General features: G+C 39.0%; 5 protein-coding genes across 5 annotated transcripts; 4 read left to right on the top strand and 1 right to left on the bottom strand.

Moving 5' to 3' along the window:
* Positions 1-645: 645 nt before the first annotated feature.
* Positions 646-2,959, top strand: LOC117547140 (beta-2-microglobulin-like). Its single transcript, XM_034217668.1, has 4 exons — positions 646-808; positions 1,894-2,166; positions 2,359-2,394; positions 2,501-2,959. The coding sequence occupies exons 1-3, from the start codon at positions 745-747 to the stop codon at positions 2,370-2,372; spliced, it is 351 nt and encodes a 116-aa protein (XP_034073559.1). The 5' UTR covers positions 646-744; the 3' UTR covers positions 2,373-2,394; positions 2,501-2,959.
* Positions 2,960-4,194: 1,235 nt separating this feature from the next.
* LOC117547148 (beta-2-microglobulin-like) lies at positions 4,195-7,568 on the top strand. The gene is made up of 4 exons (XM_034217680.1): positions 4,195-4,457; positions 5,166-5,438; positions 6,560-6,590; positions 6,711-7,568. The coding sequence occupies exons 1-3, from the start codon at positions 4,394-4,396 to the stop codon at positions 6,571-6,573; spliced, it is 351 nt and encodes a 116-aa protein (XP_034073571.1). The 5' UTR covers positions 4,195-4,393; the 3' UTR covers positions 6,574-6,590; positions 6,711-7,568.
* A 364-nt stretch (positions 7,569-7,932) lies between these two features.
* Positions 7,933-16,077, top strand: irak3 (interleukin-1 receptor-associated kinase 3). The gene is made up of 12 exons (XM_034217721.1): positions 7,933-8,339; positions 9,653-9,841; positions 10,727-10,794; positions 11,259-11,408; positions 11,508-11,572; positions 11,652-11,766; positions 12,300-12,418; positions 13,073-13,271; positions 13,450-13,512; positions 13,641-13,808; positions 14,264-14,621; positions 15,528-16,077. Exons 1-12 carry the CDS (start codon positions 8,237-8,239, stop codon positions 15,641-15,643), a joined length of 1,713 nt encoding a protein of 570 aa, XP_034073612.1. The 5' UTR covers positions 7,933-8,236; the 3' UTR covers positions 15,644-16,077.
* Positions 16,078-16,179: 102 nt separating this feature from the next.
* Positions 16,180-18,455, bottom strand: cdnf (cerebral dopamine neurotrophic factor). Its single transcript, XM_034217723.1, has 4 exons — positions 18,351-18,455; positions 16,968-17,095; positions 16,711-16,852; positions 16,180-16,627 (listed from the first exon to the last, which is right to left on the bottom strand). The coding sequence occupies exons 1-4, from the start codon at positions 18,421-18,423 to the stop codon at positions 16,455-16,457; spliced, it is 516 nt and encodes a 171-aa protein (XP_034073614.1). The 5' UTR covers positions 18,424-18,455; the 3' UTR covers positions 16,180-16,454.
* A 372-nt stretch (positions 18,456-18,827) lies between these two features.
* On the top strand, positions 18,828-25,643 carry hspa14 (heat shock protein 14). The gene is made up of 14 exons (XM_034217629.1): positions 18,828-18,952; positions 19,400-19,480; positions 19,705-19,787; positions 19,921-19,969; positions 20,220-20,325; positions 20,406-20,496; positions 20,587-20,691; positions 20,777-20,938; positions 21,567-21,722; positions 22,296-22,398; positions 23,552-23,767; positions 24,260-24,424; positions 25,254-25,321; positions 25,409-25,643. Exons 1-14 carry the CDS (start codon positions 18,896-18,898, stop codon positions 25,485-25,487), a joined length of 1,521 nt encoding a protein of 506 aa, XP_034073520.1. The 5' UTR covers positions 18,828-18,895; the 3' UTR covers positions 25,488-25,643.
* The last annotated feature ends 43 nt before the right edge of the window (positions 25,644-25,686 follow it).

The raw sequence follows: 25,686 nt of genomic DNA, 5'->3' as shown, positions 1-25,686 counted from the left end.
CTTCATTTAGGGAGGCATACACAAGATCACATGACCCCACAAAACTAGCTTGATTTCAGCACTTAGATCTTAGAAAAAGTAGAAATACTATAGCACTGAAATACTTAATCTTACTGAGGTTAAAGAACAAAAGTATTTGAAACAAAAAGTACCTTAAGTACCAAAAGTAAAAGTAGAATTCTGTACAACAGTCCATTTCGACAATACTGTATATATTATTAGATTATTATTGCTGATTCAGTGTTTATCACTACAATGGTGGTGCTGTTAAAGGAGGAGCTTTTTTCTTAGACTAAATACTGCCTTGTTATTTCTGGATTTCACTAAGTTTATTTCAACACAAAATAATGCATGATAACTAATATTATGATTATTTTTGTATTATGAATCTGAATCTTCAATTCTCCTTTAAGTTACAGGACTAAAGTACATATATTCTTGTTTAAAAAAAACAAAAGTAAGGAGCAGTTTTTCTTTTTTTTATACGAGGATGGTGATATGTTTAGGGAGTTTTCCACAAAACTCTCCTATCCATAAAGGACCAAACCTGTTCAACTATATTTTACCTGGCAACAGGGCGATGTAATTTAACGATTGGCTGTGATGCTGGGCTGGGCGGTTTTACAGCGCTTGATAAATATGCCATGTTCTATACTTTCACTTTAGTTCTGTGCTTTGGAGAAAGCAGACACACTTGTCTGTGTTATTCCAGTTTATAAACTACAAAAGGAGAATTAAGCAAAAATGAGGCTTCTTTTCTGCCTTGCCGCTCTGGTAGCTGTCACCTTTGCACAGGACGTCAATCACAGTAAGTATTTTTGTTTTGATGCAGTAACTTAAACCTTGTTCTTTTACTGTAAAATACCATAAACTGTATCTCTAGTAAGTCATCCTTGAAAGGCTAAAAGCTAATCAGGACAATGTAATATACAGAATACAAACAGATAGTAAGGTGTATATCTTTAAAAAGCTACTTGTTATAAACCTCCAGACACTAATGTAAGAGTCAAGTGCAAAAGAGAAATATTGTTCGTCATGTTTTTATTTCAGTGGAATTCCCCTCAACAATCTGAATTAAGTTTCGATTTCCTGTAATACCAACTGGCCGTGAATGCGCCCTCCACTGGTTTATATGGGAATAGGATTTACAAACAAAACTCCAGAGGGTCAATTTCCAAATCATCTTTAAAACCTAAGATAGTTCCCACGAGAAAAGTACTGATACAAACATGTGTTTACTGACGGAGGATATTTTTATTTTGTTCAGTCAGTAAATTAATGAGCCTCATCATGGTTGTGAGTAGTTCCATTGTTATTTTCCCAATTTTTGAGTGCCCTTGTTTTGTATTCTCCCAAGTGTCCCACCAGAAGCATTTTTTAAATTGTTATTTCCTCCTCATCAATCTACATTTTTGATGTGATGCAATATAGATAGATACTTTATTGTCATTTTACAAATATACAATATACGCTTAATAAAATCAAATATATATATTTTAAATTCAAAACATTTCTGCACCACAGTAACTCAAATCGGTTAAGTGAAGTCCTCTCAGTTTTTTTAATTATTATTGGCAAACAATTTACCTTACGTCAGTTTGGACAGTTGAACAGCCATGTTTGTTATCGGTGGGAATCTTCTACTTTGCTTTCTTTTAGACTTTGATAAATACATTGCAAAAAATGTATATATAAACAATACAATTATATTTTAGAAAATAACAATTCAAGTATGTTTTAACTTTTTTTACCTGACCTTTGTTACCTTCAACATAAAAAAAACCTTCCAGATGAAAACACATTTTGTTATTTCCCCAATTGTCATTTTTTGTAGCCATTTTCACTGAGATGGAAGTTTTTTTGGCCTAACTTCCGTCTCTTTGTTGCCTCTAGCTCCTCCCAAGGTCATGGTGTATAGCCATGGCCCAGCAGAGTTCGGGACAGTTAACACCCTGATCTGCCATGTGAGTGGCTTCCACCCCCCTGACATCATGATCCAGCTGATGAAAGATGATGAGGAAATCCGCAACGCCGAGCAGACTGACCTGGCCTTCAAAAAGAACTGGCGCTTCCTTCTGACCAAGAGCGTGCCCTTCACTCCCAAGGAGGGAGAAAAGTACAGCTGCAAGGTCACTCATGGTTCGACCACCAAACAATATGCCTGGGGTAAGTAAGGATTAGCCAAAATGTGTGTAAAATATACTTATAAATAAATATAAATACATGTCCAAAAATACATGATACAAAGCCTTTTAAGTGTAGATCATATGTATTGTAAGTGGCCTTGGTTAAAATAATCATCTAAATGAAATGTAATTTGAAACTGTAACTTATGTATGTGCTTTTCTTTTCTGATAGACCCTAATATGTAAATGTCAGCGAAGGCCCAGATTGGTGAGTGCTTTATTTTATAGCTACATTCATGCTTCTCGGCCAGCAGTGCTACATTTGATTGTTGTTTTCTGCTGTATAACGCTGGGTTGTCATTTTCTCTTTCCAGAAAGAAAACCGGATGGTTTGGCCCTGTCTACAGCAGCATTTATTCTTCACATCTCCAATCAGCTGAATAACAGTTTTTTCGGACTTTCTCTTTTTTTTTGTCACAAAACATAAATATCACATCAAGGGGAATTTCCACTTACTTTTGTAATGTGAGAAAAGGCATATTTATTCCTTTGTAATTTAGGAGTGTGTTGCTTAGATGTACACGTATTTTCGAGCCTTTGCTACTCAGATGTGCAAAATATTAAACTGGAGTGATTTTGTTTGTGTACAAATAATGTTAAGCTGTAATTAAACCTTTTTTTTCACCTAAATGAGGCATCAAATACTAATTGTTGAGATACATGATAAAGGGGTGTGTTCTTTTCTAGACCAGATAGAAGTGTGAATTCAGTTTATTCTTTTATTTGAGGTCTCTTTGAATGCCGTCTTCTAAATAAAAGCCTCTTTAAACCCCCTTGGTTTCTTCTTTTTTTTAAATGCAAACCTGTTCAATTTATACTTTTATCATAGGGATATTGGTAGACATGGTATCTTTGTGGCTTAATAAAGTAGAAAACACCAGGGCTGTCAGGGTGACAATTAATTAACTAAATGTATAGGTATTTAAATCAGCACCCATCATTTTCCTTCTGTTTTGGTTCCATTTGACCGTTTCTGCTGATCACATTGTCGATGGTCAATGTGAAAATGTATTCCACATAAAGAAATGTGTTTGTATAAGTAAATACATTTGAATATGCTGCATGTTATTGTATTATAATATCCAAATAAACACTTTACTTAACCTAGTAAGTGAGTATCTGTATCACAAGGGAAAGCCAATTAATTGTATATATAATTTATTACATGATGGCAGTTTCAGTTAACATAAAGACACTGGGCAACTATAGTGCAATCGAACATTAATTTATTAGAGATTTTAGAATGAAAAATGCAGGGCCTATACAAAAAAAACAACAGGTGACAGATATCGGGTGACCAAAAACAATAATATATTTCTTAATGATGTGTGTGTGAACTTACTTTCTCAATAGGCCTTTCTCTCAGGTGTACACAAGTAATGGTTACATTCTACTTAGCTGCTTTTATAAGTTACACCTGTGCTAGTTTATAGCACAATATGTGCTTTGAGAAAGGCCTTTCACATAAATAATAAGAATGTCGTTTTTTGATCAGGTGAAATCACAGCATAGATAATAACAAGCTACTATAGTTTTACTTTGTGGTATACTTTGTAAGAAAATGCTTATTAGTGTTAACCAGATATTTTATTTGTAGGCCTATCTATTTTACTGTAATAATGGATGTACTGTCTATGTGAAGGGGCTTTTACTTCATTTAATTGTGCCACGCTAGGCCTAGACTCTGTTGTATATTGGAATAAAATGAACCTTAAACAATTTAAGATAGTCCCCATTTCGACTGCTGTGAATCCTTCTTTTTTTAAATGACAACTATGACAATATATAAAATCATTTGTATGCTTGTTAAGGGATAACAGATATATGATTACTAATCAACTACAATACACTATGACATATTAGGCTCTAGCATAACGCAGACAAACAAACATGACTTCCTGGTCAAACTCATGAAACTGCGCCACAGATCAACGTGTCGTGGTAAATTCTGCCTAGTGATACGTCGTCTCGATTATTCTATTGGTGGACGAGTTCTGCTTTTTTATATTTTCACCGAGGTACCGAAGCCATGGCCGAAGCTGGTTTTCTGGGCGGAGTCAGAGCCTCCCCACCATTTGATTTAACAACTCTTGAGACGAACTCAACACACATTTTTACTTTCGATTTTGACTCGAGAGGGGTTGTTATTTTGGACAAATATACAATAACTCTTCAGTGGCCTCCTGAAACCAACTGAAGGTGAAATCATGATTATATTTCTCGCAGTTCTCGTCGGGCTGCTCTCTGTCCTCCCTTCAAAAGCGAAAGATGGTAAGTTTAAGATACGGGGATACTTGTTTATGTACGGATGGCCTATAAATGGCGCCGTGTTATTTCACGGAAATGGCAGAAGGACAAAGGACATCGGCTCTCACAATATATGACATGTAACTGCTTTGTTTACTTCCTACTTCATTTACTTTAATGATAAAAAAGAGCCAAAGGAAAAGCTCTCATACATACGTTAAGTAAAAACTTTGAGAAGTGCAGTATATCAGAGTAATTGGGTTTAAAGGTCAGGATAATCTTTTCGAAGGCACTCCTACCAGGTAATGTTAAATGATTAAGTGATCAGACGAAAAACAAAGCCTACCACACCAACACATGGTTTCAAACTAATGAAATCATAATTGATTATACTACAGCACATCATTTGAATGTAATACTATTGCGAAGGGGGCAGAAACTTGAATGTATTGAATAGACCTTAACATATTCATTAGTCTTTGGCAGCTTTGTCTTTTTTCCTGCACTGACTAATTGACTTTAATTAAATGTAATTTGTCAACAGATCCACCTAACTGTATTAGGTTAGTTGAAAGAAATAACATTACGTTTAAAGAGGTTCAATTTAATAACATTGCTTTCAACTAACCTAATATAGTTATGTGACATTTGTTGACATAATCAGTTCGTTAAAGTCAACGTTTCAGTTTTTTCAGTGTGAATATGTGTGAACGTTTTTCTGTTCTTTGGTAGCTTCACCTGACGTGCAGGTGTACAGCAAAGAACCAGGGATAATTGGGGAACCCAACACCCTCATCTGTCATGTGAAGGGCTTCTACCCACCAGAAATCTCCATTAAAGTGCTCAATAATGGAAAAGAGATCCTCGGAGCCAAACAGACTGACCTGGCCTTCGAAGAGAACTGGCACTACCACCTAACCAAGCATGTGCCTTTCACCCCATCACAAAACGACAAGTACACCTGTGTTGTGACTCATCTTGGATCCCCAAGGGTATACACCTGGAGTAAGTCTCTATATACCTCCATTTAATACAGTATTAGGTTTACAGAGTGGGTACAATCATTTAAAGAAAAAAGACAATTACTGATTCACACATTAGCAACTACATAACTATACTAGGGAGTTTATTATAATAAAAGACAAACAAAATACCTTTTATGTAACACAATAAAAAAGGCCTATTTATGTATATATTTTGTATATCATTTAAGGCAATGATGGTTCATATGAGCAGAAATTGAGTAAATTACAGAAAAAATACAGAAATGTATTAAATATATTTTTGTTGTTTGATTTCATGCAATAGGTCCATGTTTATTACTTTTTGTTAAATGAATTACAGCATAGCGCAACATTTATGTGAGCCACAACCACTTAAAACCAGAATCACATTATTGAACATTAGTTGAAATGTACAGTTGAAATGAATACATTAATAATCTATTTATGTTTTTGTTGTTTTTAAAGCCTTTTATACAGTCAGGATTAGCCTAACACTTGCCCTTTTTTAAATAAACATTGACAAAAGAAATGTAAGACTTACAGAAATACATTGTCTAGTGGATATAGTAACACTACGTTTTAGTTTAAAATATATGTACTTAGTACTGGAAGAAAATAAACATTTCAATCACCTTAAAAGTAGAAAATAAAGTGCAGAATTACCTGAAAAATCTGGTCCTATGACGTAGTGGTTTAAGTTGTAACATAACATCGCAATGCTCTTCGCCCCACATTTCCTGTTTCTCAATAATGTCATTTCCTGTCATGGATCATTTTAATTGTCATTTTACAACACAGTGTTGCACAATAGAATGATAGCCATAGCCCCTTCTTGCTGCACTCACACACTACATACCATTTAAATGCTTTGAATAGAATTAAAATAAAAGCGAAATTATAAAATATAATAAACATCAGTTTTACTTTCTGTGTTGCTATTACTGTTACCAACCATGCTCTAAGATCCATAACTTGACAATAAATAAAACAATTTAGGAATGTAAACCACTATATCAGTTTTCTGGATGAGATGTCACAAGTACAGAATTTGTCAGCTGTTTCAGAAATAGAGCAGTTCAAATGTTGATTTTGTTCTCGACATGTTTTTTATTCTCTCTACAGTACCAGATATGTAAGCGCCCCCTTGCTCCAGGTTTGTACCTTTATTGATTCTCAGTGTTTCAAAATTCTAATTTTTTAACTTAATAAACAAGTCATTTGTTCAGTTGATGTCAGAGTGACACTGTTTCTATCCTTTGTTTAATAACCACAGGTCTGCTCAGTCCAAGCGAAGCGACATGAAGAAGATTGGAATGATTCGTCTATAACCTTGGATTTCATCATCAAATGAGAGAAAATATTGTGCCTGCAATCAGCTGTGTTTTTTTTATCAGAAATACAACATGGCAATGAAGCTCCTTTAACTAAATGTTGATTTATCAGGGAGCAGCTAGCCATGTCCGTTCATGGATAGTATGTAAGGGATAATATGCAGCGAGCCTACATTAAAGTGAAAAGGATCACCGCTAAATGACCGGCTCGCTGCATATTATCCTTCTTATTACATGGCTACATATTCAATCAATAATTTGACATAACATATTGATTTAAACATAACTTTATGTGATTAGCAACATAACTTAAAATGACTGCAGCACTTGTCAAGGTTTTTCTGCCTTGTAACTGTTCAGGCCTGGTAACATTTTCTTCTTCAGAGCGTCCTTAGCAATGGTCTGTTATATCGAAAGAGAAGACCGCTGAACATCCAAATTGACCAATCGGAATTAAGTATGTTACTAAGCTGTACAGTAACAATAAATAAGGTAAAGGGGACGTGATCACAGAGGAAACTATTTACACTGATGATTATACATGCCCATGCCTTCCTGTGTTGAATGCTTGATATGTAAGGGCTTACAAATACTTATCTAATTAATTATCTTGTGCACTTTTTATATTGTGAAGTATAAGTAGTGATTAATGCTTCTTGAGTTTACGACAGCGTGTGTTTTTACTATAAGTACAACACAACACATAAGCCTATTATTTTCCATGTTCGTGTGGTTTGATTGCCTCTGTAAATGGGTATTATACAGTATGGTTGGTTAATAAAAATGGTCATGATTCTTAATTCATCGAGTTCTGTAATCATTTGCCAGTATTAATGGCACACAATCTCTTCCTATAATACAATGTAATTTGTCAGTTATAGAGGACAAATCCATAACTGACATTAAACTAAACCTAAAATACACAGAGAAATGTGTTTGTGCCTTTTTTATTTCGGGCATAATATACATATTAGGTCCTGTTTTTGCAGGTGTATTTAAACCTACATTATAACAACAAAGTCAAACTCCCCTAGAGGCCGAATTAAGTATGTTTTCTTCTAAAAACACCAGGAAACTACAGGTTTCCACATATGCCTACTATCAATTATGGCACGTGAGTGTTTAGTTATGTTCTTAAAATATTGCAAATAAACCAATAATAGAATAGCCTAAAGTGTGTTGTAAACAATGCTAATGGCAGTTTATGGTGAAATGTCGAATGGCGAAATTTGACGCAGCATTTAACATTGTCTCTGATGTTGAAATGGTGTATCCTTCCGACAATGCTCACTCGTAAATTGGTGCAACACTGATTGAATTGGGGTTTTTTACTAAATAGTTTTGTTTTGAGTCTGCCTAATGACTCCTTTAGTTGTCTGCGTAACGGGGCGGAGGGAGTTTCCGTATTTGAGCAACCACAGTGAAGCCTCGCAGTGTGTCAGTGTCTCCTGTCTGTGCGGCTTTTCACATGGACCCCTCCACCTTCCTTTACGATGTCCCCCCGGCTATCATCGAAATGTTCTGTAGAATCATGGACAGCGGAGATGACAGGTTCGGGTGGCGTGTACTAGGTGAGGAACTACTTTTTCATGGTTAAAGTTTGGATATACAAGTCTACCGCAGCGGCAGCCACTAAGATAACAATTAACTCGTGGCTTTTTGTAATTAACAGGAAACTTTCTCTGAATGTAACTTTTTATACTGTTGGATATGCAAATGAAATGTCTGGTTCAGAACTCTGCCGCCCGCATCATCACCAGAACCCCCTCCATTAACCACATCACTCCTGTTCTTCAGCAACTTCACTGGCTCCCCGTCAAATCCCGTAGGCCTATCGTTTTTAAGATTCTGCTCCTCGCCTTTAAGGCCATCCATAACCTCACTCCTCTGTACCTCTCCGACCTCCTGCACATCAACACACCCATCCGCACACTCAGATCTTCTGCTTCCCTCAGCCTCACTGCACCCCCCTTCCGTTTAACCACCATGGGGTCTAGAGCCTTCAGCCGCTCTGCACCCCGCCTCTGGAACTCCCTCCCACCTGACATCCGCAACACTGACTCTCTCCCCATTTTCAAATCACGCCTCAAAACATATCTCTTCACACTCGCATATCCACCCTGATCATTATCCATCACACATCCTCCGTTTGATTTATTTTATTTGTTGCATTGTCTTGTTTATGTTTCTTATGCTGGTGTTAGGTATTGTGTATCTTGTTTTTTATGTGTTTGTAGGGCGACCTTGAGAGCCTTGAAAGGCGCCTATATAAAATAAATGAATTATTATTATTATTATTAAGTACCAGAGTGTAGGAATACTCTGTTACAAGGAAAAGCCTTGCATTGCAAATGTTCAAGGCTTCTCTCAAGTAAAAGTATGAAGGTATTAGCTTCAAACTGTACTAAAGTAGCTAAAGTAAAAGTACTCATTAGGCAGATTGATCAATTTTAGAATAATATAAATGATGTGTTTTTATTATGATTATTGATGCATTCATGTGCAGCTGGTAAATGTGGAGCAACAGTACAAAGTAGCAACAAATTGGAATACATGTAAAGTACATGGTACTCGGGTAAATGTACTTAGTTACTTCACACCACTGCAAATATATGATCAATAAGAAATACAACAATCTATTTTGTTGAACAATGTTGACAAAGGAGCCTTTGTTTTTGTATTCTTTAAATAATAATGAGGAAGTTGAGAAATGCTAGCATTTGGTTGTTTTTCAATGGCATATTATTATACAATACTAAGAATTGTGTAATATGTAAAGATAAGAGGTGAATGAACCTGTATTCATATTTGTTATAAACACACAGTATTCCTCTGTGAGCTTGATTTGATATATTGTATGCCCATCCTCTTTGTGGGTCCCCAGCTGTCCAAATTGTCCCCAGCTTGTTAGAAGTCCGCATGTTGGAGCGAGTGGAGTTGGCGGGTCGGAGCCCCACCAGAGAGCTGCTGTGGTCCTGGGCTCAGGAGAATTCACGAGTGCAGGACCTTCTCAACCTGCTCAAAGACATGGGACACCTCAGGGCCCTGCAGCTCTTCACGAGTCAAGCTCAAGGTCAGTTCCAAACTATTAAAGGCAAAGGTAATTTACTTACTTATCTGCTTATAGCACATTAAGAAAATGCTGGTACTCAATTGAGCAGATTGTGTTTTCAATAGAAGGACAGACAGACAGACAGACAGACAGACATACTGACTGACTGACTGACTGACTGACTGACTGACTGACTGACTGACTGACTGACTGACTGACTGACTGACTGACTGACTGACTGACTGACTGACTGACTAGGAAAAGGTCTTTTCACCCTCTGTCTGAAACCGGAGCCCAGTCTGCTCTGATTGGATAGCTGGCCAGCTCTGATGTAATTGGTCAACCGCTTAGAGATATCCTACCCCTCAGCCTATCACGTACCAGGTGTTGGAGCACTAGCCAATAGAAGTGCAAGTGTTACAAAGCGATGTCACTATGTTATGGAAGGAAACAAAGGAGTCTAATGGAGGTGTTTCAGGCACTGGGGGAGTGTGAGGGAGAGAAACTCCTTTGCCTTTGGAGACTTTTTTTTACATGCACAAAAACCTATATAACATACCACAGGAGAGGTAAACCCTGAAAAGCTCTATCTGTAGCCTTCTTAACTAGTGCAGGGCCAATGGGGCAGGATACTACGTTACATCATAGGTTTCACTGCTTTATATTTCCAGTAGTTGTTGCAAATATTGTGGTGGCTTTTTTAAGCTTTAATTATTGTCAATGCAAAGATGTGTATCCCCAAGGGGAATGAATCAGTTTTTGAGGGAAGTAACATCGAAAAGGGGAAATGGAAAGCCCTTTCGCAGTTCCTGTTGGTGATGCATGTATTATATAAGCAAACCATATTGATGCAGTTATCAAGAAATAAATATTACATTTCCTATTTGGGCAATATGTCTATTTCAGAGTCGCCTTTGCCCAGCAGCGATCAACAAGCAAATTCCAAAGGGCCGATGTCAGCATCTAAAGATAAGGTAGAATTGTTTGTTCACTTGTTTAAATGGTAAATATAAACTTTTAACATTAAATTGTCTTTCCATAAGCTCCATAAGTTCTATAAACTGTCATAAATGTACTCTCTTTTAGCCACTTTGCTACCATATACCTTTTAGAGCTTGGTCATTTTAAGTGGTATTTGCAGTGTTTTTACCCGTTTAACTTAGTCCTTTTGGTCAGAGATTTTTGTGGAAAATCCAGATCCTTGTAAAAATGCACCTGAACAGAAGCTCGACTGCAACAACAGCACTGTTGGAGCAAACAACAACTCCTATGATCCCACGCTACTTCACAAAGCCACCATCACTCTGTCTTTTGTTACAGTTTTGATTAAGAGACCCTGGTGGCAGAAAATTCCATATTGTGCCTTTAAGCCTTCAGCCTGTATTACCTGTGAGAAATAAGAAAATAAATGATCATTTTTTGTATTTTCTCTTATAAGGGATCCTTCCCACTAGAGGCGACTTTCCAAGACATCATAGAAGCAACCAAACATTTCCATCCTGACTTGAGAATTGCAGAGGGCCACTTCTCTGATATCTACAGAGCACACATGGGTGATCAAATGATCGCAGTTAAGCTTTTTAAACAGGTGATTATTGATTCTAACACTCTGACATCTTGGGAGATGTGCTTGCTTGCTGTTCAACCCATTCCGGCCTTCATGCGTTCTTTATCAATCTTTCTTCAGGTAAAAATGCAGTCCTGGAAAAAACTCTGGGATGTCTTCAGAAAAGAAATGGAAACTCATCTTTTGTATGTAACAACTCGCAAATGACCTTCCTTTATTTATCTGATAGAGAGTTGTTTATTTTTATGAATTGATGTGTTACAGGTACCAACATCCAAACATCCTAGAGTTGTTGTGCTGTGTTTCTAATGAGGACCGCTACTGTGTGCTCTCTCCTTACCTCCCTAATGGATCACTCTTCCACAGATTACACCATCAGGTATGGGTTTTACTTATCAACATCTGTTGGCCTACTGCAGTATGTCCACAAGCAAGTGTGTTTATGTCTGTAACAAAACCACAGAAAAGTTTATAGGTAACAGTTTCACAATCAAAAGCAGGAAGTGAACATGTATCCCCGGGCGCTGTACAATATCTGCCCGGAACAGTGGTTCCTAGTATTAGGATAGGTTAAATGCAGAGGCCAAATGTCACTGTGTGTGCTCTGTGCTCTGCATGTGTGACCATTAAAGAGGGTTTCATCCCTCCCAATTCTATTTTGTTTTCCTATTCTATCCATGGTTGCATTAAATGGTTATAAACCTTACCTCATACAGATAAAGTCAAAGAACATGTATTGAACAGATTTTAAGATCAGCAGATGGATTAATTGACATTTTAGCTTTTAAAATCCCGTCCCAGACTGCCTAAAAGAGGACTGAGACCCACACAGTCTCAAACCACAGTTATTGTTAATTTACTTGAAAGCATATTTTTGTTTTATATTTAATATTGTGTATTGTCACTGTACAGGATGGAGAGCCCCCTCTGTCCTGGCAAGAGCGTCTCAACATCATTAAGGGAACTGCAAAGGCCTTGTATCACCTCCATACAGCCCAGCCCTGCCCGGTGATCTGTGGCAACATCTTCAGGTACACCTCCTGATCACTCAGCGCCACCACATTCTGGCTGTCCTGTTCTCTTCAGAAAAGCATTGTCACTGCGATGTGCAACACTCAACCTGAACATTATATCATTTACAGGATGACCAATTGCTTCAAGCTTAGAAAGAAACAATCTGAGATGTTACGGCCATAATAGAGTGGTGCAGTGCTGACATATTCTTTTAGATAGACCGAATAGATAGCATTGCAGGGACTTCAACACAAATCCAATGGGTTTTTTCCATTGGATTTTGGTATATTGTAGAAAATAAGATCTGTGGCTAACACACATTCATGATACTTACATATTTTGTTCAGCAGGATAATCTTCACATATTAATACCCCTTTTATAATAGTTGAAGCCTAAATGCAATTTCCAACAGTAAATAGCTAACGTTATGCTATAAACAAACTACTGTACATGACAGTCGCATGGCTTCACGTCACCACACCATGTTCGGCAAATCAATCTTTAGTCACGGTTTTTAAGATGACGTAAAGGCTCCTCGTATGGGTACCTTACCGTCTTATTTTGTGATTTAGAACAATAGGTGAACATCTCCTAAGCTTGTATTAACTACAGATGTTATCTCAGGTATCTAACAAAGTTTTCAAAGTGTCCATATGTGTTTTATGCACAGTGCAAACATACTTTTGGATGACACCCTGCAGCCCAAGGTGTCTGACTTTGGGTTGGCCCGCCTCCGTCCTAATTCATCCAATCAGCTCTGTACCATCACTCTGGATACGAAGTCCCACAGCAACCTGGCATACCTACCTGAGGACTACATCCGAGACGGCAAGCTCTCCTCTAGCTTGGATGTTTTCAGCTTTGGGATGGTGATTGTAACTAAATAATATAAGCTCAGCAAAACTTTCTCACCCTGTATGTCAATTAGGATGTCACATAGACATCCTTTGTTGTATCATTATATCTTTGTTGTGACTGTAGTGGATTATGATTTCTGATAGAAACATTATGATTTATTGCCGTTAATTCTCATTTGCATGCCTTCAGGTTATAATGGAAACCGTAACAGGAAGGAAGGTACAAGAGGAAGTACCTAAACAAAAACCACTGGTGAGTCACTGAAGGTAGAATAGAAAGTTCACAGAGTTCTTTAGCCCTCAAAATCCAGGTTGATGTCTTACAATAGTCACTATTTGCAGTATGCAGTAACCTCGTGCTCTCTGTGTCTGCTATGTCAGAGAGAGCTGCTGGTAACGGAGGTGGAGGACAGCGGTGGTGTGGACTCTTGTCTACAGTTTTTGGATGTGGCGGCAGGTCGGTGGCCCACTGACATCGGCCTCGGCCTGCTGCGTCTGGCCCTGGACTGCACGGCGAGTCGACACCGCAGCAGACCAAGCATGGAGACTGTGAGTAATCAAGGATCAATATTTTCTTTAGGAATGTTTAAATAACCAAATAGTCTAAGCTCAAAGGGCTACATGGTTACTTTTAGCGCTTTCCACTGTGTTTCATGGTCTTATTCATGCTGCTAGGGTTATTAAAGCAGGGTTTGGTCAGATTGGGAAGACATCCCAGAGGTTTTTCCAGGACTGCATTTAAAACATTTTTTTAAATAAACTTGGTTTCTCTGTTTATTCTGAAACTTTGGGTATGGAAATTGCCATATTTCAAATATCTAAACTAAAATGTTATCAAGTAATCCCTGACAATGTTACTATAATCTAACTGCACATATTTTTAAATCTTAATAAAAACGACTTATTTTGTGTAATCTGAGTACATAATCCCAACCCATTACTACCCAACCTTCATTTAGGTGAATGTGGATGAGATAAATACTATAAATCTTTACTGTCTTCAGGTTATTTTGGCATTGAGCAAGCTACTTCCTCCACCTAGCTGCCCCCCTGCGGACCAACCCCACAGCCTGGATGATGGAAACCCCCTTAAAACTGAGATGAGCCTTTTATCCTCCATACCTGTAGAGCACGATGAGCAGCTCAGCCTCCCTGGTTCTCTAACACAGGAAGGGCCCAATGAATACAGCCAGTCGGAGGTGACGTTTCTGAGCGACGTGGGGGGGGCTTCTGGTGAGGCGTCGGCTGACCTGTACAGCAGCTGGCCTGTACAGTGCAGCTGCCCTGCTGAGATAGGCGGTCTGCCCTGTGAGGACTGCAGGGCCAATGGCTTCACCCCCAACCACACTGACAGTCCTCAGAGTAAGTTTTGATAAAATCCTACATTACAGATGCCGAATTTGTTACATTTTTGATAACCAAACGAACATATGATCAAATTTGATTATCTATAATGTTCTCAGAGGGGTAAGTCTGCAATACCACATGCTTCCTAAAAGGCTTTCATTAGAAGTGGTCGGCAACCTCCTGGTGGAAAAAGTAAGGCTAATAGGGAAGTGCTTTAAACCTGCATTCTTGATATGGCCAGCAGAGAGAGATTCCATTAGTTGCAAATTAAGTTTGATTGAATAGAAGTCCCCCGCGACCCGACCACGGATAAGCGGAAGAAGATGGATGGATGAATAGAAGTCTATGAGAAAATTACACTAAACTCAAATTTTTCTGATAACTTTATGTCCTCTACGGCTAGTTGCAAGTATTCGTCATTACAGCTCGATGTTATTTTGTATATTATGGTTCCATTTTATAAAATAAACAAAAATAAGCATTTGGGGCGTGGCTACTTTGTTATTGACAAACCACTAGGTCGCTACCACTGCGTTGCTACCACACGTTGTTCAGCCAGCCTAACTAGTATCCAAAATGTTACCACGTGATGAACCTTGCTCCTCCCCAGCCTACACTCTCGTCCAAATATGGCCACTTCTGGTTCCAAAAGACCAAGATGGCAATGACAAAAATGACATACTCGAGGCCTTGAAAGCCTAGTCCAATAACCAATGGGTGATGTCGAGAGGATTGTGTTTACTTCCTTTATACATACCTTCTATGGGAAATTCCCAAAATACTTTACCTGGGTGTGACAGCCATCTTGCCAAGAACATTAAAAACAGCCTTGGATAAAAATACATCTATGTATCTAGGTATGACATACATAGATGTATTGTATGTATTAAAAGTAATCCGTAGCTTTGTTGTGTGTTTCAGGTAACTCTACTGCAGTGGAAACCCCAGCCAAGGAGAGACTGAGGAACAAACTGAGTCTTTATAACAAGGGGCTGATTCACTCAGAGGAACTGTTCTCTGAAACAGGACTGCAGTAAAGAGAGGACTTCCTTTTACATGTCTGATAGCAGCCTGGCTGCCGTCGTAAAATCGATCATGCCAAGCCAATTCAACACCAGTAGGAACACCATCAACATCATATCTAAAAATATAGTTCTTTGGCTTTTCATTGTAAGTGGATCTCTGGGTAGTTAACAGTGGATAGCTGACCTTCTAATTGACAGCCAGTCAGTTCTGTAGTCAGAACCCTTTATGGTGAGTGATATCTGCAATAAACGACGACATGATACTTGTATTATAAAAAATTATAATTTATTATGTTTTTTTTGTCATTGAATCAGTTTGAAATCTTATGGCAAAACATAGACCTAATCAGCTATCATTGCAATAGAAGTGAGGAAAATGTTACATTAGGAATTTGAGAAATTAATAAGTCAATGTGATGGGACGTGAAATAAACAGTGTGACAAAACACATTTTAATCTATGCAAGTGATTGTTGTCAAAAGAAACAACTAGAGCATTTTTTTTTACCATCCATTTACATAAACGTATGAACGTGAACCTCCTGTTTAGATATTCAATTGAACTTTTCGTCGGATAGCTTCTTTGACACTTGAAACGTTTTTGGGAACATCTGATGGGCAGTATTTTATGAAACTCTATCTACCATGCTGCTATTGTTGTGGCTGCTATTAATCAGGTACATACTGTATCAGCACAAAAAGATGTATGTCTCCTCTATTAACATACAAATTAAGTCATTTGGTGGCACAAATGAGTAAATCATGCACTTAAATTAGATTTTTCTGATGATATTTTCGAAAGGAGCAGAAGAAACAAATGATATTCACAGTTCCGTACTGTGAGCATGCAGCAGTGCTTTCTCCTGGATGAGGCTGACAAACTCGTGTTTCTCCAGACAGCCTCGACACTCTTCTCCCCACGAAGCTAAAATGTTCCTCAGCTCCAAGACTTTCATTATTTTCAGCCCGTCGCTGCTCAGATCCTTCACTTGAGGGTCTGCTGACACAGAAACATGCTTTATATTGTGCCAACACACAAGTGAATGGTAAGTGTTTGTTATGCATTTGATAACACTTTACCATATCTGAGCTCACAGATCTGCATGTCTGTGCTGCTGAGGCGCTGGCAGATCTTCTCAACGGGGACGTGAGAGGCCAGAGGTCGAGACACCGATGCTGTGACACGGGTTGCTGCATCAATAGTGGCTCCTAGATAGTAACACTGGGACACGACAGCACATAAACACACGTTTGATCAGCCAAGTACCCTCAGAAATAGCTTTATATTGGTCAATTCTGCAGCTCACATGGGAGTCTGTGCATGTGTGTGTTCTCACCAGCCTCGCCTCCTTGCCCTGGGCGACAGTGCAGGCCTGGATCAGCTCTTCCTCCACCAGGGGAGGAGTGAGTTCTCTGTGGGCCAACGTCAGACTGCCATACAGTCTGGAAAGAAAGTCCACACACACTGCACACCAGTTCATTATTATTATTATGGGGTGAGCGTGCTGCTAATCGATTCTGATTATTTGTGGACAAAAAAACATTTAGCTCTATATTTATACTTATGTACTGTATATTGGAACTAATGTATTGTGAGTGTTTCAATTAAGGGGAAACACTACAGACAAACTGCATGTTTGTTTTTTATATACCGGTACATTTTTGAGAGTTTGGTGCTTCCATATCCAGTCTACTTTCAGACTAGGGGTAAATAAATAATCCAAAATACACATTCAGGTGTTTATTTTACTAACTTTGACAATGTGTGTCTGTACATAGCTATCTTTATATTGAAAGTGATATACAAAAATATATTCAAAATCCCCTCTGTAAAAACCTGACCCTTCCCTGACTCCAATATTTCAACAACACGCATTTTTTATCTGACATAATGAAATGTTAAAATGTCTGATATTTGCAATTTAGCACATAGCTACTTACGGAGCCCCTAAACTTGAAAGGTTCTTGGGATACACTTACAATCTCGTTCACACGAGATACTTTCTTATGGTTAGACACATCGAACTGCTCGATTATTACGCCATATTATTAGTTTTATGAAGAAGATGTCCGGTCGCTAGGGCGTGTGTGTGTGTGTGTGTGTGTGTGTGTGTGTGTGTGTGTGTGTGTGTGTGTGTGTGTGTGTGTGTGTGTGTGTGTGGGCATTTGTTTTCAGAAGATATTAGGATAATGTCGTTCGTTCCGGTGCACTCCGACAGGACTAAACAGCACTACATCGAGATTAAGATTACACGAATTTCTTTCACTTGGAAATACACATACCTATGGAGTTAGCTATGTGTGTAAATTACTGTTCATGGTAATTTGAAAACAAATGCCGGTGACGGACACACACACACACACACACACACACACACACACACACACACACACACACACACACACACACACACACACACACACACACACACACACACACACACACACACACACACACACACACAGTGAAGGCGGTGCGTAAAAGGCGCAGATAATGTCAGAGTCACTGCATGAATTGCAGTGACTCACGAGAAAGTATCTCGTGCGAACGAGAAAGTATATTTTTATGAATTGCCCAATCTGTCCAGACATGCACGGCAGATATACAGGGAGATGTTGACGTCTCAAAAAAGAACCTGTTGGTGATATCAGCACAGTGTAATAGGCCTACTGGTTAACCGTAGTCGCACATAACTTCTGCTCACACCATGCTGTCTAACCTTCACAGTTGCCTGCCGCAGAAAAAGTAAACCCTGTAATAAACAGCAGAGAGACGAAGGGCAGCACCGCCATGACAGCGTTTGAGTTATTATTAGCTTCATGGCGTCCCAGTCAACAACCCTTTCTCGGCTGAACTGCAGCACCAGAGAAACCGGGACTGACGTCATCACATTGTCTTAAACTGGACTAAAATATGATATTTACAGATAATACCAACAGTAAAACTTCATATAAACTGAAAAATAGTCCTATAATAATGCATGCTACGGTTGCTACCTCAAGAGCCATTAAACCGTACACTTAGCCATGTATATTTCTAGAATTTGGGCACACAATAGGCTACTTGATATGCATTGCCCTCAGAGACATTAAAAAAGAAACAAACAGTTTAATTTATAAGCTAGTTATTACCTATATTTAAATTGTTTATGGGTTTTAAACTTCTTCTTAAAGTTATACGCTTTTGTTTTGAAAAGGTTGTGCCGGAAGTGGTTCCTTTAGAAGCGGAACACGAGCCGCATACGCGTGTTGCACATCTTCCAACATGGCTGCCATTGGAGTTCACTTCGGATATACCTGCGCTTGTGTTGCGATATTTAAGGTGAGTTACGCTCAGTTTAACCTTACCGACCTCTCCCACGCTGTCCGTCCTTCTCTGGTTCACAAAATAGTGACACATTTCATCACAACTCTACATTTCAACTGAAATAGCACTGGTTGTTAACATGCTAACACTTTACATACACACGCGATGAATGAAGTCATTCCATGCCTCATAAAGTTAGTCTAAAAAACACAGTTTTAGACATCTGGGAGAATATCCAAAGTCCTTAAATAGTTTTCCCCTCAATAGTAAAACTGAAAAGGCCTTCCTTAAATATAGTCACGGTCCTGGTACCCCTCCAGTACCCGCCCCAAGGCCTCCATAAAGACACATTTAGTTGTATGTACTGTACAATGGGGGGGAAGATACATTTTCTTAAGGTCCATTTATAGTCTTTTAGCTAAAAATACATTTTTGAGACACTGATGAACGTGTGTTTCATAGGATGGGCGTGCTGATGTGGTGGCTAATGATGCAGGAGACAGAGTGACTCCAGCTGTGGTGGGCTACAGAGAGACTGAGCAGGTAAAACATATATTATCTTCAATTTACGTCACTTAATATACAGTTCATAGTGTTTATGTAATCATTGTTGAACTGTTGTGCTCTTTTCAGTATGGCTGTCCTCGACTAAAGAAATTCTAGTTGACTAACACATTACCAGATTATTATTATTACAGTGTGGATTGTAGGTCCTACACATTTTGACTTAAGTCGTCATCTTATTGCTCTGTTTTTATCTTCTGCAGATAGTAGGCATTGCAGCAAAGCAAGGACGGGTCCGCAACGCTGCCAACACAGTTGTCAAAGTGAAACAAGTGCTGGGCAGAAGGTGACATTCTTATTGTGTCTTGTTTGCAAATATTAAAACTACAAGAAGCACATGAGTAGACAGTTATAGCTTTGAAAACGTGTAGAATATATAAAACAAACAATAACATATTCTCTTTCCCCTTAATGGACAGCTTTGATGATCCAGAGACGCAAACTCACAAAACAGAGAACAAGTGTCAGGTGAGTTTGTTAACATATCCACCTAATGTTGTGTATGTAGATGTTTTTTCAAAACTTCTGAAAGGATTCCTTTTAAAACAAAGATGTTCTGCCCTTTATTAACATTCCTTTATTCAGTGCTGTTCATATTGTATCCTTAAATCTTCAGCCAAATGCATGCTGGCTGGTTTTGTCTCTTTGTTTTACTTTTATAAAACATGTTTGGAGCCCACAAAGACTGTCAAAGTAAAGCAGTGATTTCTTTGTTCAGCTGGTCAACAGACAAGACAAGCCTCATTATGAGATCACAGCAGGAGATCGCCCAGTTTATGTGGTTCCACATGATGTCGCAAAACTCATCCTTCATAAAATGAAAGGTATTTTGTCGCAAACACACAGACACATGGCCCAAAGAGAAACAATAAGCTGTTTAATCATTCCTTCTTGTTCTTCACAGAAACGGCTCAGTCAGCTCTGGGCTCTGAAGTCAACGAGGCGGTCATTACCGTGCCCTTCGAGTTTGCACATGCTCAGAAGCGTGCTTTGAGGTAGGCCAAAGGACATTTGACTACAACTGTACTGTTTAGTTGTGAGGAACCCTTTTTAATAAAGACCACCACTGTGTTTGCTGTGTGCAGGGAGGCTGCTGAAGCTGCTGGCTTTCATGTTCTGAGGCTAATCCACGAGCCTGCTGCTGCTCTGTTGGCATATAACATTGGACAGGACTGTTCTGCTGGAAAGAGGTAGAGGACTTAATGGACTCTTTATGAACATAATGTATCCGTTCCAGTCGATTGGCCCTCACATTGTTCTGCACTGTGTTCACAGCCATGTCCTGGTGTATAAGCTGGGTGGGACGTCTCTGAGTGTGACAGTGCTGGAGGTCAACGGAGGAATGTTCCGGGTTCTGGACACCCTCACTGACCACAGCATCGGAGGAGAAAAGATCACTGAGGTTTTGGCTCAGCACCTGGCAGCCGAATTTAAACGGTAGCTACTGTGATTTCTGCTGCTCCTACTCTGTAACTTACTGTTCTCTAACATGCGTTACACATTTATATAGGGCTGCAACTAACAATCATTATTGTTGTTTATTGTGTACTGATTCCAACTTAACTTGTGTATTCGTCAGATAATATCATCTGAGAAATAGGTAAGACTAAAATGACCAAATGATAGGTTTAGCAAGAGTATTGACTGAATTATTTAATATCATATGATCAATAAACACAACATTTGACACATGATTAAGACCGAGACTAAATGGCTAAATTAGAAGAGAAAACATTGGTTTGAATTGATACTAAAAATAGTGAGCATTTTGGTCTAAAGAGTAAGATTAAGTCTAAATGCTGCCAAAGGAACGTTAACCACCTGATGGTTTAGTCTGCGCATCGTTGCAGCTTTACATTTATGTCATACTCTGCAAAAGCATCATTTTACAATGAGTTGCCGGTTTACCAGGTACAGCTGGGCAAAGCTAAAGCCGTCTCATACAACAGCCCTCTAATCAATCCTGCCTGGGTGTTGGTTTCCCTTTATGACCCAAGATCTGGTTTTGTCCCGTATATATGCCTGGTTTATATTTGACTCTTGGTGTCATTTGTCTGTCGTGCAGCACCTTCAAGCACGAGCTGAGCAACAATACTCGGGCGATGATGAAGCTCATGATTGGAGCAGACATGGCCAAGCACAATCTCTCCTCACTGAGCACAGCCAACTGCTTTGTGGACTCCCTGCACGACGGCATCGACTTTGAATGCAACATCTCGCGGTAAGCTGGGAACACAAAGCTGCTCGTAACATCGTACAACACATCATCATGCAGATGACAGAGACACCAAGGATGAAGCACAAAACCTTACAGCGACCAAAGAGGCTGCAGATTTAGAGTGTACGAAGAATAATACAACAAATTGACATTTTACATAAAATGGCAGCCTTTCTAAAACATATTTTGTCATTGTAAAGTTTACATTTAAATGTTTTATGGTGGCCTTTTTTAAAGGACAAAACAAATACAAGATTGAGAGCACAGACATTGTAATCTGCTCGGGAATTAAGTTTTAATAAAAAAAGTTTAAGGAAAGAAATGTACTTGAAAACAAGAAACTGCTGCATATACACTTCTGAACATGAAGGCACCATGGCCTGCTGCATCTGAATCAATGTACCAGAAACAACTGATTAGTTAAAACATGAATCATGATATTTTCCTTCACGAGCAGATTTAGAGTTTAGCCAGATTTATTATAAGTAATACGTGTCAAAGGGAAATATGTGGACAAAGTCAGGGTGGATAAAAAGTGGTAACCAAGACGATAACCTCATTGTGGTGTTTTCTCAGAGCTCGATTTGAGCTGCTCTGCGCGTCACTCTTCAACAAGAGCATCCAGCCAATCAAAGCCCTGATGGAGAAGGTGGGACTCTCCAACAGCGACATTAACCAGGTACAGTGTGAGGGGAAGTCATTTGGGTTTTCATTGAGGAGCTGTGGTTTAAAAACTGCATCCGAGTGGTGCAGGAAAGAGTCCTAACATCCAGGAGTAGGCGTTTTGGCTCTTTAGGTTCCATTGTTTCAAAGTCAGTGGGTGTTTCTCAATCGCGAGGATGCTGGCTTGGTAGTCGCGTACTTCCAAGTCACTTCCTTCAGAAACGAAGCCGGTATGCTTCCAAGCCACGGCTTCGGAAAACAAAGAGGAATGGAACAGGCTAACAAGTGTGCCACTATCTCTTAACGGTTTCAACATAAACTGTACCGAAAATAAATACCTCACGATGTCTATCTAATTATGAACTTGCTTTACACATTTTTGGTGATAACAAACAAATGTAACAAAGTAACATATTTACCATGATATTTACCAACACATGTTCTACGCCACTATACTTACATTTAAATGTGTGCTGCGTCGGTTCAGCCATTCTCCGCAAGGGTTTTTAAAATTGGTCCGTGCGCAAAGCATTGTGGGGATTTTAAGGACGCGAAGTCTACCCATGTGCAGCCTCGAAATGTCCCCCAAACCAAGGACGCTGCCTCGGTAGAATTCCAAGTATGCTGGAGATTGGAACAGTCCTTCGGCGGCACTCGATGACGTAGCATCCTTGAAATATTGGCTTGGAAGCCAGAATCCTCGAGATTGAGAAACGGCCAGTGTGTTTGGTTTGATGCCTGAAATGAAGTCTGTGGTTAACACAAGTTTAGGGAGATGTAAACGTGGTCTCTACTAAATGAATAAAAAGACAAGTTTACTCCTTTAACGTTAGCTTTCTCCTCCTGGCTATTGCATTTACGCTTCAAAAATCATTAAAGTGGTATTAACATGTGACGATTATACTCCTTAACGAACAGATCTTTTAATCTGCAATTTTCCAAAATCCAAAGGAAACATCCCATTGGCTTTTAATCGAGTGAGCCCTTGCAATGCTTACTCCCGGGTCGGCCTACAAAATACGTCTCTCCACTAGATCTCTCTATTATAGGAATGGTGTGGATGAGAGTGATCCTTATTTGTATAGTTAATACATGTGACTTCAAGCACATCAAATCCTGAAATACCTCAGTAATCATTTTAGATAATATCATTTATAAATGTATTTCAGGTGGTTCTCTGCGGCGGCTCAGCCAGGATCCCTCGCCTCCAGCAGATGATCCGCGACATGTTTCCTGATGTGGAGATGCTCAACTCAGCGCCTCCTGATGAGGTCATCGCTGTGGGAGCGGCTCTGGAAGCGGGCTTACTAGTCGGCAAAGAAGGCCTCGCCCCCGAGGAAGAGACTGTCACAGTGGACGTTTCTGCCACTGATATTCTAGTGAAGGTACACTGTTCGATGAAAACACACCATATGTAAGGCAAGGCAAGGCAAGTTTATTTATATAGCACTTTTCAACACAAGGCAATTCAAAGTACTTTACAAAAAATGAAAGAGATTAAGAAAATGGCATTTAAAATCAGTCATTAAAAAGAAAAGCTAATCAAATAAACATTAAAAGAAAAAATACATGGATAAAAGTTACAGTGCAGTCTAAGATATGAATAGTTCAATTAAAAGCAGCGACAAAAAGAAAAGTCTTCAGCCTGGATTTAAAAGTAGTCAGAGTTGCAGCGGACCTGCAGGTTTCTGGGAGTTTGTTCCAGATATTTGGAGCATAATAACTGAACGCTGCTTTACCATGTTTAGTTCTGACTCTGGGGACAGAAAGCTGACCATATGTAGGGTATATGAATAGATTTTGTCTATAAACGTAAATCTTAAATGTCTATTTCTGTATCGTACTCTATTTAATTAATCTGCGGCTTGATGTTGCAGGAGGTGGATGAATCCGGAGCGGAGGTGTTCACTGTTCTGCTCCCATCGGGCACTCCCCTCCCCGCCCGCAGACAACACGTCCTGACTGGAGGGGGGGAACTCTCCTCTGTGAGTCTGGAGATTTACCAGAGAAGTCTCAAGGAGCAGCCAGAAAAAATAGCAAAGGTACAAACGGCACTAACACTATAGAGTGCCACAGTGACGCGCGTCCTAAAACCTATAAATACTTTTCTAATTTTCTAATCATAAATCTATTTCGAAAAAAATTATAAAAGTAGGGAAGACATGTGGATATTATCCGGCTGAACAAAACGTGATCTGTCTCTTCAATTTGTGTCAACCACAGACCTTATTTCAAGCTATTTTCCAAAGTCCTATGGAGAAATTGCATTGGTTTGTCGAAGCAACCGGAAGTGGTAAAATGCTAACTTACTTCCGGGTTGTAGGACACATCACTGTGGCTCTCTGTAGAATGTTAAAGGAGCAGTTTGAAGATGGGTTGTATGAGCTACGTATCCAAAGTCAGTGTATTGTCTACAGTACATGGTCGGCACGTATACCAGTGCAGAAGTGAAGTCTGCAGGAGCTATGATTTAGATTGTGGTGTTTTGTTGGTGCTAACCTTGCCTATGCATTTCAATTGTTCATTTAAATTTGCGCTATTAGTTTTGTTTGTTGTATATGTCTGAGAAATTGAGTATGGAATGCGAAGAGTGCCACTATTTTAAGTTAAAAAAAAAACATTCTTAAGTCGACAATAGGAGTTTATTTTGTTTAAAACTGCCTGTTTTTCACTTAAGAACGTGTTGGAATAGTGGCAAATTGTGACACTGTTTCGCATTTCAGTTATGTTAGCATGTTAGCACAGCATTGTTCAATCTTGTGTTCCTGTAGCCTAGTAAGCTAGTTGTTATTCTTTGTTGCATACGTTTTTTGATGCGCAAAACGCTGAATGGAAATAAACAGTTTATCTTCTTGTGTGTACAATGTATAGATCGTCTTGAGGAACCTGCAGCCCAAAGAGGATAAACACGACATCGACACCGTGGTAACCATGAAAAGGTATCCACCCCCCCAGGATCACAGCACAGGTCACATGACGAGATTGTTTGTATGATATAATAATAATATGATTTGTGTTTGTTGCAGGGACGGCTCCGTCCATGTGTCCTGTGTAGAACAGAGCAGCGGGAGACCAGAGGTCGTCACCATAGCAGCCGCATCATGAAGCTGCACACACTCAGTGCAATGATTAGTTTTGTTTTTCTTACCTAATAAACATAATGAATCCCAAACTATATGCTCAGATTTATTACCTTTTGGATTTCTGTGGAAAAATTAAAATTAATTAACTATGCTCACAGACATGAGAATAACTGTTCAATTCTGCTCGTGAACAATTTTTTAAAATTATTATTTAGTTGTTT

This window comes from Gymnodraco acuticeps, unplaced genomic scaffold (genome assembly GCF_902827175.1).
Source record: "Gymnodraco acuticeps unplaced genomic scaffold, fGymAcu1.1, whole genome shotgun sequence".
NCBI classification, from domain to species: Eukaryota; Metazoa; Chordata; class Actinopteri; order Perciformes; family Bathydraconidae; genus Gymnodraco; species Gymnodraco acuticeps.
This window is presented reverse-complemented; position numbering and strand designations above follow the sequence as displayed.

Bases quoted from the DNA above. Each gene is read 5' to 3' on its own strand.
- LOC117547140 (XM_034217668.1), top strand. From the start codon at position 745: ATGAGGCTTCTTTTCTGCCTTGCCGCTCTGGTAGCTGTCACCTTTGCA. The intron at 809-1,893 runs GTAAGTATTTTT...TGTTGCCTCTAG, and splicing joins TGCACAGGACGTCAATCACA to CTCCTCCCAAGGTCATGGTG.
- LOC117547148 (XM_034217680.1), top strand. From the start codon at position 4,394: ATGATTATATTTCTCGCAGTTCTCGTCGGGCTGCTCTCTGTCCTCCCT. The intron at 4,458-5,165 runs GTAAGTTTAAGA...GTTCTTTGGTAG, and splicing joins CCCTTCAAAAGCGAAAGATG to CTTCACCTGACGTGCAGGTG.
- irak3 (XM_034217721.1), top strand. From the start codon at position 8,237: ATGGACCCCTCCACCTTCCTTTACGATGTCCCCCCGGCTATCATCGAA. The intron at 11,767-12,299 runs GTATGGGTTTTA...GTCACTGTACAG, and splicing joins TCCACAGATTACACCATCAG to GATGGAGAGCCCCCTCTGTC. The intron at 13,809-14,263 runs GTGAGTAATCAA...TACTGTCTTCAG, and splicing joins GCAGACCAAGCATGGAGACT to GTTATTTTGGCATTGAGCAA.
- cdnf (XM_034217723.1), bottom strand. From the start codon at position 18,423: ATGGCGGTGCTGCCCTTCGTCTCTCTGCTGTTTATTACAGGGTTTACT. The intron at 16,853-16,967 runs GTGAGAACACAC...GTCGTGTCCCAG, and splicing joins AGGGCAAGGAGGCGAGGCTG to TGTTACTATCTAGGAGCCAC. The intron at 16,628-16,710 runs GTAAAGTGTTAT...CTGTGTCAGCAG, and splicing joins GATCTGTGAGCTCAGATATG to ACCCTCAAGTGAAGGATCTG.
- hspa14 (XM_034217629.1), top strand. From the start codon at position 18,896: ATGGCTGCCATTGGAGTTCACTTCGGATATACCTGCGCTTGTGTTGCG. The intron at 20,939-21,566 runs GTAGCTACTGTG...TCTGTCGTGCAG, and splicing joins CTGGCAGCCGAATTTAAACG to CACCTTCAAGCACGAGCTGA. The intron at 21,723-22,295 runs GTAAGCTGGGAA...GTGTTTTCTCAG, and splicing joins TTTGAATGCAACATCTCGCG to AGCTCGATTTGAGCTGCTCT.